This window comes from Alligator sinensis, unplaced genomic scaffold (genome assembly GCF_000455745.1).
Source record: "Alligator sinensis unplaced genomic scaffold, ASM45574v1 scaffold125_1, whole genome shotgun sequence".
In the NCBI taxonomy this organism is placed as follows: domain Eukaryota; kingdom Metazoa; phylum Chordata; order Crocodylia; family Alligatoridae; genus Alligator; species Alligator sinensis.
Window position 1 is genome coordinate 2166042 of NW_005841893.1, and position 13299 is coordinate 2179340.

At 40.8% G+C, this 13299-nt stretch overlaps 1 protein-coding gene across 5 annotated transcripts in view; it reads right to left on the reverse strand.

Moving 5' to 3' along the window:
• Positions 1–12769, reverse strand: part of LOC102380720 (ATP-binding cassette sub-family G member 2) — a 47825-nt gene extending 35056 nt beyond the window's left edge. For 2 of the 5 annotated variants that reach the window (XM_014517149.2, XM_006018110.3), the window contains exons 1-7: positions 12687–12769; positions 11467–11578; positions 9251–9480; positions 7226–7285; positions 6488–6602; positions 4470–4622; positions 845–1002 (exon numbers count right to left, since the gene is read on the reverse strand). In XM_014517149.2, coding sequence (XP_014372635.1) covers positions 845–1002; positions 4470–4622; positions 6488–6602; positions 7226–7285; positions 9251–9462 — 698 coding nt within the window. In that variant the 5' untranslated portion in view covers positions 9463–9480; positions 11467–11578; positions 12687–12769. Of the gene's footprint in view, positions 1–844; positions 1003–4469; positions 4623–6487; positions 6603–7225; positions 7286–9250; positions 9481–11466; positions 11579–12513; positions 12570–12686 lie in introns of those variants that run through there. The other 3 variants (XM_006018112.3, XM_006018111.3, XM_014517150.2) reach the window with 3 other exon arrangements.
• Positions 12770–13299: the final 530 nt, after the last annotated feature.

Consider the following 13299-nt stretch of genomic DNA (forward strand, 5'->3'; position numbering starts at 1 on the left):
GAGATTGCTTGAGTAAAAATAGAACAAAATGAGGAGTAAACATCTTAGAATCTGACTCAATTCCCATGCTATTTTCTTATAATGAATTATTCTCAGGATGTATAATTAAAGTTGCATTATCCTGCTATTGCTTTGATAGCTGAAAGGAGGTAAAAATTTAGACAATTTCCAAGAAGAAATAATAAAAGGCAGCACTTGGCCTCAATTTATATTAATACAAAATAGATCTAGCAACACAGGGTAAAAAAAATATATTTTTTAAAAACTTTGATGGAGCAAAAATGTAATTAAAAGGGCCAAATTCTAAGCCCTTACTAGGCATGACAAAAAGAAATATGGGCATGATCACATTTTGTTCAGACTGTAATTTCCCAAGCCTACAGGACAAAGTAATCCTTGTTATTACTGAAGTGTAAGCCTGAGATAACTTGCAGTGATTTTCCTTCGTGAGGTATAGCATGTCCTCCAAACCAAAAACATATGCAGGGCAGATAACAGAGGGTGAAGAATGAGAATAGGCAGGGCAGATAACAGAGGGTGTAATGTTAATATTACATTTTTTCCCCTTAGGCAGAACCTTCAAAAGGATTTTCTTGTTTGCCCAAAAAACCCTGTCACTTGTGCATTGAAAGCTGTGGGACAGAAGATAGAGCCTGATCCCCTGAAAGCAGATTTAGAAGGAAATTCCAAGTGCACAAACCTGCAGTTGCCATTGCTTTAAATAGGGATAAACCAAGGAGACTATTAAAGGCTGTGTACATATAATCTAATGTTATAATTGCAAGTGAGGAGTATATCTCTATCCAAACGGATTCTTCATTCCCAGTGATTCTATTGCAGTCACCTTTTCAAGAGCAACAAGACAGCATTGGCAGTGCTGGCATCCAGTCCTGTTGTTGGTTCATCTAAGAACAAGACTGCAGGGTCAGTAATGAGTTCCATTCCAATATTGGTCCTTTTTCTTTCTCCCCCTGAGACGCCACGAATTATACTGGTGCCAACCTAGTGCAAATAGAGTATCATGTCCTAAGAATAAGGTTTCTTTGTAAATAATTTTGTTAAATATGTAAAAATGCAAAAAAAATTAGTGCTTCAGGTGTTAGATCAGATATTAAAATGTAAATGAAACATAAAACATTTACATGGTTTATCTATAAAACGCATCAAAATAAAAAATATGAAAAATGAGTGATTTTCAACAAATATGTTCTTAAAAAAAATTAAATGTGTAAAATATATTTAAAAAAATCAATATAACATAGTATGTTATAAAAGTAAAATGAGAAAATCATTTTATACAGCTATAAAATCATTAGTCTATACAGCTAATCACAATGACTTCTAAAAACCTCAGTGTAAAAAGTGACTATACAAACAGCTACCTAAAGGGAGGAGGGAGCTAGAGGAGGGGACGGTCTTATCATATTTTAGCATTTTTCTCCTAGAAGGAATCATAGAGATCCTACGTGGGTAGAGAAGTGGAAGAAAGAGAAGGTGAAGGTTTGAACAGTGATTCAAACATGACAAACCTGCTGCTGAGACTGAGGATCTTGGAGTAAATTACACTGGAGAAACAGAGCTGTTTTGTTAAGAAGATGGCAGAACTGAAGGGGAGGAAGACAAATGTGAAGTGGAGAAGATCAGCATGGTCACAGGTTTTTTGCCTCAGTTGTGGGGGGAGGGGAGAGGGCATGAAAAAAGCAGCTGCTGCCAGCCACCATGTGATCATGTTCACAATGGCACCCAGAAGCCACTGGCTAGAGACAGAAGTTACACATAAACCGGTTTAATTTTTCAGAAACTGGTTTAAACCTGTAACAGGAGAGAAGCTCAGTGCACATAAACTAGTTTCATAATGGCTGAAACTAGTTTAAGATAAACCTGGTTGACTGTAGTATCAGACTTAACTGATTTACGTCAAACCAGTTTATGAAACTTCTGTCCCAGACCCATTGTCCCTGTGCCCATGTGTTGGTTGTGTCCCTATGCTGCTGGTTCCACAATACAACAGAAAGAGGTAGTTGTCTGTGTTAATCTGAAGTTAGGCAGAAGGCAGGGCAGGGTGGCACTTAGGGCATCTTTAAACATGCACCAGGGATGGGGGAGGGGCACTTTAATTACAACAGCTCTTGGGAGCCGCTGTAATGAAAGTGCCTGCAGTGTCTCATGTATTCAGCGTCCCATGCTTCAGAATGCTGACAGGAGGCACTTTAACTAAAACTTGTTTGATGAGTTTTAGTTAAAGTGCCCTGCCTCCCTTTTGAAGTGTGGAGACACTGAATGCATGAGACAGCAAAGCTGCTGGAGAGTGCTATTTAGCACACTCCAGCAGACTCAATTAATCGAATCTACTTGAACATGCTGTAATTACAGGGCATCGGAGCAGACATCCTTCACATCTACAGGCATCCTAAGAGACTGACTGGTTGAAAAAGGAATAAGCTTTCCTAGGCAACAGCATACTTCATCAGATGCTAAAGAAGGAATGAAGGAAACAGATGCTGTGGGTATGCCATGGTTGGCGATTGGTAAAGTGAATCTTTTATGGAAAAGTCAAGGGCAAAAGAATCAAGTTTGAAAAGCAACACAAATCATATGAATAGAAGGAAGACAGTCCAGAGCATAAAAAGCTGTGGACACACAAGAAGTGCAAAAATGACAGGCATGACTAGGATCATATGAAAGTAGGGCTTAGAGGTACCTCATGAGATCATCTAGTCGAGGCCCGTGCTCAAGGCACAATTATCCTTCATTAAACCATCCAGGCCAACCTGCTCTTGAAAATTTCCATGGATGATAATTCCACATCTTCTCTAGGTAGCCTGTTCCAAAGCTCCAACTTTCCAGCCTAACTTTTCTCTACTGTAGTTTGGGTCTATTGCTTCTAGCCCTGTCCCCTACAAGCCACAGTCTATCTCCATCATCTTTATAATCATCCTTCAGGTATTTGAAGACTGTTATCAGCTGGACACAGTACTCCTGATGAGGCCTTACCAGTGCTGAACAGAGTGGAAGAATCACTTCCCTTGATTTTTAAGTGATGCTCTTGTTAATACAAGCCAGTATGCTGCTGGCTTTTTTTACAAGAGCACACTATTGACTCATATTTAGTTTATGGTCCACTGTAAATCCCAGGTCCTTCTCTGTAGTACTAAGTTTAGCCAGATGATCCCCAATCTGTATTTTTGCATGCAATTATTCCATCTCAAGTGCAGGATTTGCACTTGCCCTTGTTTCACCCGATTGACTGCAGATAATTTTTCCAGTCAATCCAAGTAATTCTGGATCTTCCTCCAAAGTACCCTCAACCCAACTTTGTGTCACCTGTAAATTTGCTAAATCTGCATTCAGTCCCATCATCCAAATCATTAATGAAGATATTAAATAATACCTGACCCAGGACAAACCATACCTGACCCTGGGGAACCCCACTTTGATACCTCTTCCCAACTAGACAGTGAACTATTGATAACTACTCTTTGAGCATGATGATCCAACTAGTTATGTATCCAATTTACCGTACTTCTGTCTAGTCTGTATTTCCTCAGCTTGTTAATGAGAATATAGTGGGAGACGGTATCAAAACCCTTTCTAAAGTCAAGGTATATCATAACCACTGCTCTCCCCCCATCCACAGAGCCTGTCACCTTATAGACGGAAGTAAGGTTGGTCAGGGGCTAATAAGTGATGCAGGAAAGGATCAGGTGATGGTCAAAGAGGGAAACTCAGGAGAGAGTTCAGAAAGTAGTGCTAGTAAAGACCAAGTTAAATGAAGGACCCTTTTAGTGAGTGGGAAAACCAAACCACACTACAAGGCAAATTAAGGTGAAGGTGAGCAAATATCCGGATTTACAAGTGTATGGATGGTACAATAATTGGTAGGATCTGGGGGAGCAGAGTCAGAGAGTAGTTCAGTCCTGATAAGTGATTATGAAAATATGCACCTTCTTACAGGACAGATCTGCTCCTTGTACATGCAGAGGCATTTATACTTATGTTCAAGAGAAACATGTTTTTATTAAATTTTACTTCTTTATGAAATTATTAAATCATTTTTTTTCACAGAATTTTTTACTAAATTCCAATTGTTGAGCCAATCAGTAAAGTTTCTGAATCTCCCATTCACACAATGAGATTACAAAAATATTGCTAAGGCATAATTCACAGCCAGAACCTTTATAATTGGTGATGATGTGCAAAAAAAAAGGAAAGAACCCAGCTTCCTTTATGGAATCCATAATTTGTCTATATGATTTGTAAACTGTAATTTACATATATTGTAAATTAACACATGTAACGTGAAAATAATTGCAAGATATTAAACCCACAATTAACTTTTTTCAGAAGTCAAACTTTGTAGTAGAAACACACTTTAAAGTTGCCTCAACTGTCAGATATTTCTGATTTGAAATTACATTTTAAATTCTTTGTTTGGTAATAGTAAATGCCATGACATGTTATGCCATTACCTTGGAATCTGCCACTTTGGACAAACCCAGTTCCAGGATGATCTGGTTAACTCGTTCTTTTTTTTCCTGTTCAGGCACAGAAGTCGGTAAACGAAGTGCTGCTGAGAACTCAAAATTTTCTCTCACTGTCAGGGTCCCCATTACCACATCATTCTTAGGAGATACAAAAATGTTAGCTAGTTTTGGTTTCAAGCTTCATTTTTCCCTTCTTGACATCAAGATCTTGCATTACAAAGGGTTATAGTATTATAGTGGATGGCAATGGCATTATGGTCTATGGGGATTTCCCAGGACAGGGAAGCTCAAACCTACGTAATCTAAGGCCATATTTAGTGGGAAAAACTCCAAGACCAGGAAACTGCATCCCATGGATGCACAGAGTTTCATTATAGCAAGGAATTCAAGGCCATATTTGTCAGGGATCTCCCTCAGAATTGAAAATTTTGACCCCCACAGTGGATGGGAATCCATTGCATCAAGGAATCCAAACTAATAGGATTCCCCAGGACTTCACTGAGAACCACTGCCCAATGGATATGGGGCTTCTCTGTGCCCTTTGTAGCTTGCTATCCTTAGGTGATGATGGGAAAAGTGCTACTAGAATGTCCATCATTCCTCCTCATGTGGAGAGGAGAATAAGGAAGACAGGGCATTAAGCACTGTTTTTCTGTTTGCCCTCTATCAACGGTGTATATGAAAAAAATAATATCATGGCAAGAGATAAAAATCTGTTAGGATCAGTTTCTGATCTCTAGACCAAGTAAATGCATGGACTTTAATGGGATTACTTTGATTTGCATCCTTATTCTAGGATCGGAATTTGGGCTTTACTGGCCAGAAAACATTTTCTACTAACTAGGACAATATTTGGTTTTAAAACAGATTACAACAGGATCCTAAACTATCACTGCATGATGTCTGCGAAGCATGAAGGAGTTTCTGTATTTTAAGTCTTTGAGGTTCAATAGTTTATATTTTTTTTAAATAAGAGAATGCAGATCACTTTACAAACTTCCAGAGCTAGTATGGCTAATTAAAAATCTGCTACTCTTTTTCCACCACAGTCCACCACAACATTTAATGAGCACAATGCCAACTATAATTCCAATACTGGCCTCATTCTGAACAGGCTCTATTTAGATCACCTTCCCTCTAACCATAGTTGGGCTTTTAAATTCTTTCCATAATATCGCACTTAGAGCCAAAATGAAGCAACTGAAGAGTGTAACTTGAAGACGAAATAGCAAAGCAGGAAACTGAATAAAAAGGGAGTAAAAGACAAAATGAAAAACACTTCTCTATAACCTAGGTTTAATTTGTGAGCACCTAGAGGGCACAACTGACCCTTAGTCTTGATTGAGACTGTAAGGCAAACTGAAAAGGTATTTCAATAATACCTATATAAAAAGAAAAATATGAAAAAATCAATAACTGTATATCATTTTCTTGCAAGATTTTACCAATCATCATATATATCCAAAAATAATTAGAAACAAAGCAACTGAGACAGAAAAGAGGAGATACTTTTAACATTGTTTTATGATCTCAGATATGCATAAATGTAAGTTCAAATTCAGGTCAAATCCAGATGGGAAATGTAAGAAAATGTCCAAAGCAATACATAAGATCAGTGGTTTTTAACCTTTTTTCATTTGTGGACCCCTAAAAAATTTTCAATGGAGGAGCGGACCCCTTTGAATTGTAAGTGTGGGTATTCACATAGTTTTGATTCATCATTATCATCTTTCATGGACCCATCATAATCTGCAGATCCCCAAGGGTCCACAGACCACAGGCTGAAAACCACTGTATTAGATAATGTGCAAGACCATGCTGCATCTGTGGGATGAGGTGCTTGTTTACAATAGGAGACAAAAAAAAAGGAGCAATTCCACAAAATGTTGAAACCAGATGATGAGGGCCTTATGTCACTACCACAATATTGTAAATCTCATCACTGGCTGTTTAATCCAGAATTTGTCTCCAAAGTAGAAGACTGAAACATCAGGCTTATTTACCTGTATCACATATCCAGAAATACATTTAAAGTTGGGAGGCCGGGAAGCTCCATTTATCAAAATGTCTCCAGACAGCCCATGAGAATCTTTCCTTGCAGCTAATATATCTAATAGCCTAGAAAGAAGAAAAATCAGTCTCCCAAAAAGGGTTCTGAGGAGTAAGTCTTTCAAAGGCAGGGTAGGTAAAAGGTAAATTTGCCATACCAAACTAATTAGCATCATCTGGTGCATATTTTGATGTAGTTTCTGTGCTGAAAATATCACCCCAGATTCTCTCTTGTACTAACATCTGCCCAAACATCAAGCAGAAGACAATTTATGAATCCCAGGTTTATAAATCTCAGATTTTTCATGAACCATTTGCAATCACTCTAGTATATTTGAACAGCTGAAGTCCTACCCTATGTATATTATCTGGAAAAGGTCCCAAAGCTTAGATATGCATTATAAATATGAAACATGTCACATTTTAAATGTGATACATGCACTCCTAGCTATGTAGCTGAACATCAAGGAATTAGTTATAAGCATGGAAATTTGAATAGCTTTTGAGGTGAACAATAATAGAATTTTGAACATGCGAAGGCTATTGGATAGAAGCTATTTTTAACATGTGGCCTCTATTGATCTGTTTATCAATTGTAATAGTGTGCAGACATGTTTTGTGATTGTCATGATTTCTCTATATGAGGAATATGCATAAGGTAAAAGAAATCCTTTTGTTGCCACAACACTTACGAAGACTTGCCACTGCCAGTAGGTCCCAATATTGCATTAAGGCCAGGTCTCATAATCCCACTGTAAAACAAAATCAGCATTTCCCAAATTAATTTTATTTTCATTTTGTGTGTAAATGAATTGCTTTAAAGGCCATTCAATTTTATTGTAGTATTAAAACAAAATCATTGAGAAACTATTAAATATCCCTTACTGAAGTATGAAACATAAACAAATACATGCCGATTTCAGAAGTGGATTTGTTTTGTTTTGTTTTTTACATTAGTAAAAGGTTAGGTTTTTTTTACTCTTTTGCTACAATTAATGCCTTTATCCTATAAATAGAGTAAAATAAAAATAAAAGTTATACCTAGTTGTACACTAAGCACACAGCAACAGAGTTGGTTAACCCTTTTTTAGAATGGACCCTGGACCACCCAGCCCTATTCTAAAGCAGAGTCGTCTTAGAATAATTGTTTGGGCCTGGTAGATAGGATTATGAACACCTGATTTCTATAAGGGCTGAAGAAGCTCAGTCTGAGGAGTTATATGTGGCTGGAGAAGAGCTACCAGAAGAGGGAAGCTGTGGAAAGGAAGCTCCTAGCTCAAAAGGGAGGTACCTCTTAAATTTATGTTAAATTCTTTTATTTGGGGATTTTCTACCATTCAATAAATGGTTTCCCTAAGATCAGGCCTCAATAGATTATGGGAATGAAACTGACAAGATGGGGGAATAGATGCCCAGCCACTCTTTTAATGCTACTGGCATTCAAAGAAACTGCTGCTCAGCTCCTGCCTAAAGCTTGATCTTTACTAGTGATTCCCAAACTTTGATCTGTGGGTTGCACACACTTAATCCTCCTTTCAGTTAGAAGTTTGATAAAAGTGTGTGTGCTGGTCTGTGAGAAGCGTCAATGGTAAACAATGATCCACTGGTCAAAATAATTTGGGAAGTGTTGGACTTAACTACAAAATTTTGTAGGCATAGCTTTGTCAACCAGGTGTGTGGGGTGGGGGAATCCTGTTTGACATGGCTATGCTTGCGAAACTGATGGTGTAGAGATAACTACACTGATGGTCCATTTATTTTCCTAGTAGCATAGCTAAACCATCTTCATGAATGACTCCGGCTATGTAGCCACTGGAAGATTCTACTGTGCTATACTGGCAGAAGGTTGATTGTGCAAATAAACCTTAAAGTCTCTTAGGTGCTTCTGCTATTAGGAAAATGTAGACCCCTGTAAATCTTAAAAAGCTCCAAGCTGTTTAATACTTAGCTCTGGAGGGATTCACAAATTAAGTGGTGGGCTGCCTGTGGAGCCTGATCTAATAGATATGGTGTCAGGGTATGTCTAACTTACAAAATTCATGTACTCTTCTGAGTTGTGGAATACCCACATTCAAGTTTGTCCTCTATATAATTTGGAATGGGAAATGTGAATGAAGGTCTCACCTCCCAGGACAGCTGGGCAGTTGCATAAAAGGAAGTAAGCTCTTTCATGCTCAGTGTTTTGTGAGCAAAGAGTGACCTGACTTAAGCACCTATTCCAGAGGACGATTCATAGCTGTGTATTTGGAATGAAATACCTCACTCTCTTGGTCCCATCTTTTTCTTCAGCATTTCCTATTGGCTAACTAGGCTCCTGTTTCTTGATGTGCCTAACTCCTTATGCATGTAAAAGGAAGCCTGAACACCATAACTTGGGGCTGGAAACGTCACTGGGTGACAGAATGTCTGTCCACTGTTGCAATACCTAAGTCTTTACTATGGTCGTTCAGACCTTCCTGAGCTGGGGGAGACATCAGCAGCCTGTACACACTCCTTAATTAAAACTGGAAGACAAATTTAATTGACAGATACCCTTCTTGTTGTCATACCATGCAGTATTAAAAGACTTTTTAAAACTAAATCTGAAAGTATGAATTTCAGAATTGTATTGCTGTGCAGTTATTTCATCTGTCATTCATCTGTTTGCTGAATGAGGTTATTGTTAACCTCCTTGGAAAGAAAAGTTAAGTTAATATGCTTGACACTAAAATACATACTTGATGTCTTTCAAGATTTCTCTTTCAACGGTTTTCTGCCAACATAAAAGCCCAGTTTTCACTTTTACTTTGTAGCAGATGTTGTGAAAGGTCACCGTGGCTTGAGCAGGAAACTTCAGTGCCTCTATAGAGGAGTGATCGTGTCCCCTTGAACAGCCTCTGACATTTGGTTCTAGCATCTGCTTGTGGCTATGGGGCTTGCTCTCTGTCATTGTACAGGGACGTTATTGCTGCATATAACAAAGACACACTGCTATAAAATTTACCAAACGCCTATCCATAACAAAACATCAATAGAAAAAGGGCTAAAATATCTTACATTTTAATATTTTATTATGGGATGAAACTATACTTAAAGTAAAAATCATGGCACTCTGAAAAATCCCAGCTACACAATATCAGGAAGATTTCAGTTAATCATACGACGTTTGACTGTCACCATTTTACAACTGCCATTGAAATACTTCCTGACGCAACCGCAAATTTCCTTTTTTATAAAACTCACCCCCAGCATGCTGCGTAGCACCTTTTTTCTCAAAGAATGACTCGGGTTCTGAATTTACCCTAAAACAAGGGTGGCCAACCTGTGGCATGGGCAACCTTTGTGTGTGGGATGTGACAGATCAGGGAGGAGCCAGGTGGCACAGCAGCAGATATGACCGGGACCAGAAGACAGAACAGGAGATCGAGCAGGGAGTGCAGGGCAGGAAGCAGAACGCAGAGCAGGAGATTGGGCAAGGCAGCAGCATAAGGAGACGGACAGGTGCCTGGGGTGGCTGCTGCACGCAGGAGCAGCAGTGACTTCTGGTTGCCACTTCTGCTGTGATTGCAATCCAACTAGACCAGAAGCCAGTTTTTCACACAGCATCCAGGGCGGTTGCCCCTGTCACCCCATCCTGCTTGCATTACAGGGGTAAGGAGCACAGAGTAGGGAGGAGAAACCTAAGCAGGACAGGCAGAGGAAGGGGATTGGAGTGGCACTCCAGGAGGGCATGGGGCTAATTTGTGGCATGTTTGCCAAAAAGGTTGGCCCCTGTTGAGCCAAAGAATTAAGACAAACATCAAACAAAATTATGTTTCAGGAAAAAGACAATATCAGATTTTCAAACATCTTCAAATCAAAGATGCCATATACTTTCTGTTATATATTTTTTTTTTCCTTCTCTCTCTCTCCTTGGACTCTTCAAACTCTTATTTGTATTATATTCAAGTAGCAGAGAGTGACAAAGAGTAAAACTGATGACTCGGAGGGTAATACTAATCAAGAAATATTAGGCTTATATTAGTGATTCTCAATCAGGATACCATGGCAACCTGGGATGCCTTAACATCCTTTTACAGCTGCTGCGAGGTGCCACACAATGGTAGCATCATTTGGTGTGAAACATGATTCACAAGATAAACTCAGAGATTTGAAACAGAAATCCATAGTGTCTACCATTCTGACCTGCTGAGCACATCTACACATTTATTAATGCACCTTAGATACTGCACATTTAGTTTAGTACTTCCTTAAGAAAGTACTAACTAAATACATGGTACCTAGAGTTACTGCGCAGTAGCGCCAGTACACAGCTAGTGATATTTATTGCACATTAGCCTAATAACACTGTGCAGTAGGCTATTAGTACAGTTTTCAACACAGTAGCGTCATGGCATTATTAGGCTAATGCACAGTAAGCAACTTGTGTAGATGCACCCACTGCAGTGTTTCTGAATTCTTTTGAGCAGAAGAATTGCTCTATCTTTTGTCTGTAGTCCAAAAAGGGATGAAAACTAAGAGCTGGCACTTTCTAAGGAGTGCCTTGAGACTATCAAGAGGTGCTCTGAGTCTGAAAAAGTTAAGAGCCACCAGCTTATAAATGAATTCAGAGACCTCAAAGAAAGAAAACATCAAATAAGGCTTTGGGAGGGTGTTTTTTATTATATTTAAGTAACTGTAACTTTGCAGTTGATTACATGCTTTACTTGCCATCTTTTTTTTTGCAAATTATCTAACTTTACTTGAAATGAGAACTAAAAATATTTCTAAAAGGGGTTGAATAGACTTGCTATAAGGTCTGTGAATTTTTCTGACATCAAAACTATTATTTTTGTAACTTCTTAATGAATCAGGGCACAAAGATAACTTGTCCTTTTGACCGTCAACTATACTGTCAATTTAAGATGAGAATTATATCTTTTTGGGAACATAACAGGTGGTAGAAAGAACTTACATCTTTTCTATTGGTAACTGCTATTCTCCTATTGTTGGCCCAATTTTATAATGGGTTTTCTCAAGCAGTTGGCACTTGTCTCTGTAATAGCTTAGCATGCATCAGATAAAGCCTTGAAATGAAACAAAAGTTTCCACTTTTTCAAACCAGTCACATAATTCTGCTTTATCATTCAGTACCCCCTCACTGAAGTACAGCAGGTCACTTCCTGAAGTTTTCACCCAACATGAAACCACTCCTCCATGTTACATGAATCTGTGGTATCAAGTGACTGATATCAACATCACAAAATGCCCAAAATGGTATAGTTTTGGTTCAGCTGAAGACAGTCACTGATCCTTTTCATATATCTCCTCCCTTACAGAAACTGGGGGATGGGGAAAGGGGCTCTCCCATAGCTAGAAAGATAAATTCAAATATCTTGGTCCAGGGATGTTCAAACTGTGCCTCCTGTGCCCATTAGCCCCATGTAGTGCATTCTACCTGGCGTACGCTGCTTGATTTCTCCCCTCCTCCCCGCTTGGCACACTCATTTTGAACCTGCAGCCCTCACACCTCTCCCTTCTTCTATTCGTCCCACAAATTCAGTGGGCAGACATCCCATGGCCCCCTTTCTTAACAGCAGGGGCTCATTGCTGCTCTTGGCAGAAGGTCCACATTACTGATAGGTATCCAGGTTGTAGCCATATTGGTCTAGAGGCAAAAGGAATCAAAACTCATGGCAGAGGTGGCATCTTTGATTATGGTCTAATAAAAGACATCGCCTCCACCACAGGTTTTGATTCCATATTACTGATACACGTTAACTAGGCCTTGTGGTGCACTGTGGCAGCATCACCATGGACTGCTTTGCCATAAGCTAAAGGGGCAATACATCCTTCACATTTCACGGAGGCAGTGCCTACACCTAACCTTTGCCGGGCTCTAGCCCCTGAAGCTTTGTAGCATTAAAGCCCTTCCTTTACAGGGCACCATCCTGGCACTTTCACCACAGGATTTGCTGCCCCTGAAGCCTTTTATGAGGTGTAATGAGAAGCCGGATCTCACATGGGGCACGTTGAACCCCCAGGCACTGCTCGCCTGCGACAGCGCTTTGGTTGCTGTTGCACTGGCAGCCAGCGTGGGCACGGGGTGCTCCCCTGGGCCCGCGGTCCATGTGTGCGGTCGGGCGCCCCCGCTTCGAGCCACGCGCCCGCCACTCCTGGCCACGCGTCACCCACCTGCCTCACGCGCGCACAAGGGGCAGAGGGCGGGGCCGCTGCGGAGAGGGGCTCCCCGAGGCCCCGCCCCCTGCGCTCACCTCGCGCCCTGGAGGCTGGAGGAGGAGGCGGCGGCGAAGGAAAGAGAACGAGAGATTGCGGCTGCGCGGGGGTCGGGAGCTGGTTGGAGGGAGGGGAAAACGCCACGCGCTGGAGGCTGGAGCGGGAACAGGTGCGAAGCGGAACTTTTGCTCTCCCGTTCTGTTTGCCCCTCCCACGAGATCTGCCGTGATTGGTTCGCAGTCCAGCTGAACAGTTTTCCCAGCCAATCCGCGCGCCCATGTGGCAAGGGCGGGGCGGCGAAGCGAGAGTAACGGGGCTGGGGAAGGGGCCGTGAGTCGTCGCTCGTGACAGCGCGCGGGTGTTCAGCTGTCCAAGGTGGGGGGTTAGGGCCGCGTGCGTTTGTTGCACTACGCTGGCGGTGGGTACAATGGAAACTTCACCGAGGAGAGATTTATCTCCGCGTTTTATGAGCAGAGGCGGCTCAGCGAAGAGCCTGCCTGGCCCCAGGCACCTCTCCCAGCAGTGAGCCCGGGGAATCCAAAAAGGTGTGCGTACCCTTCCACCCCCTCTT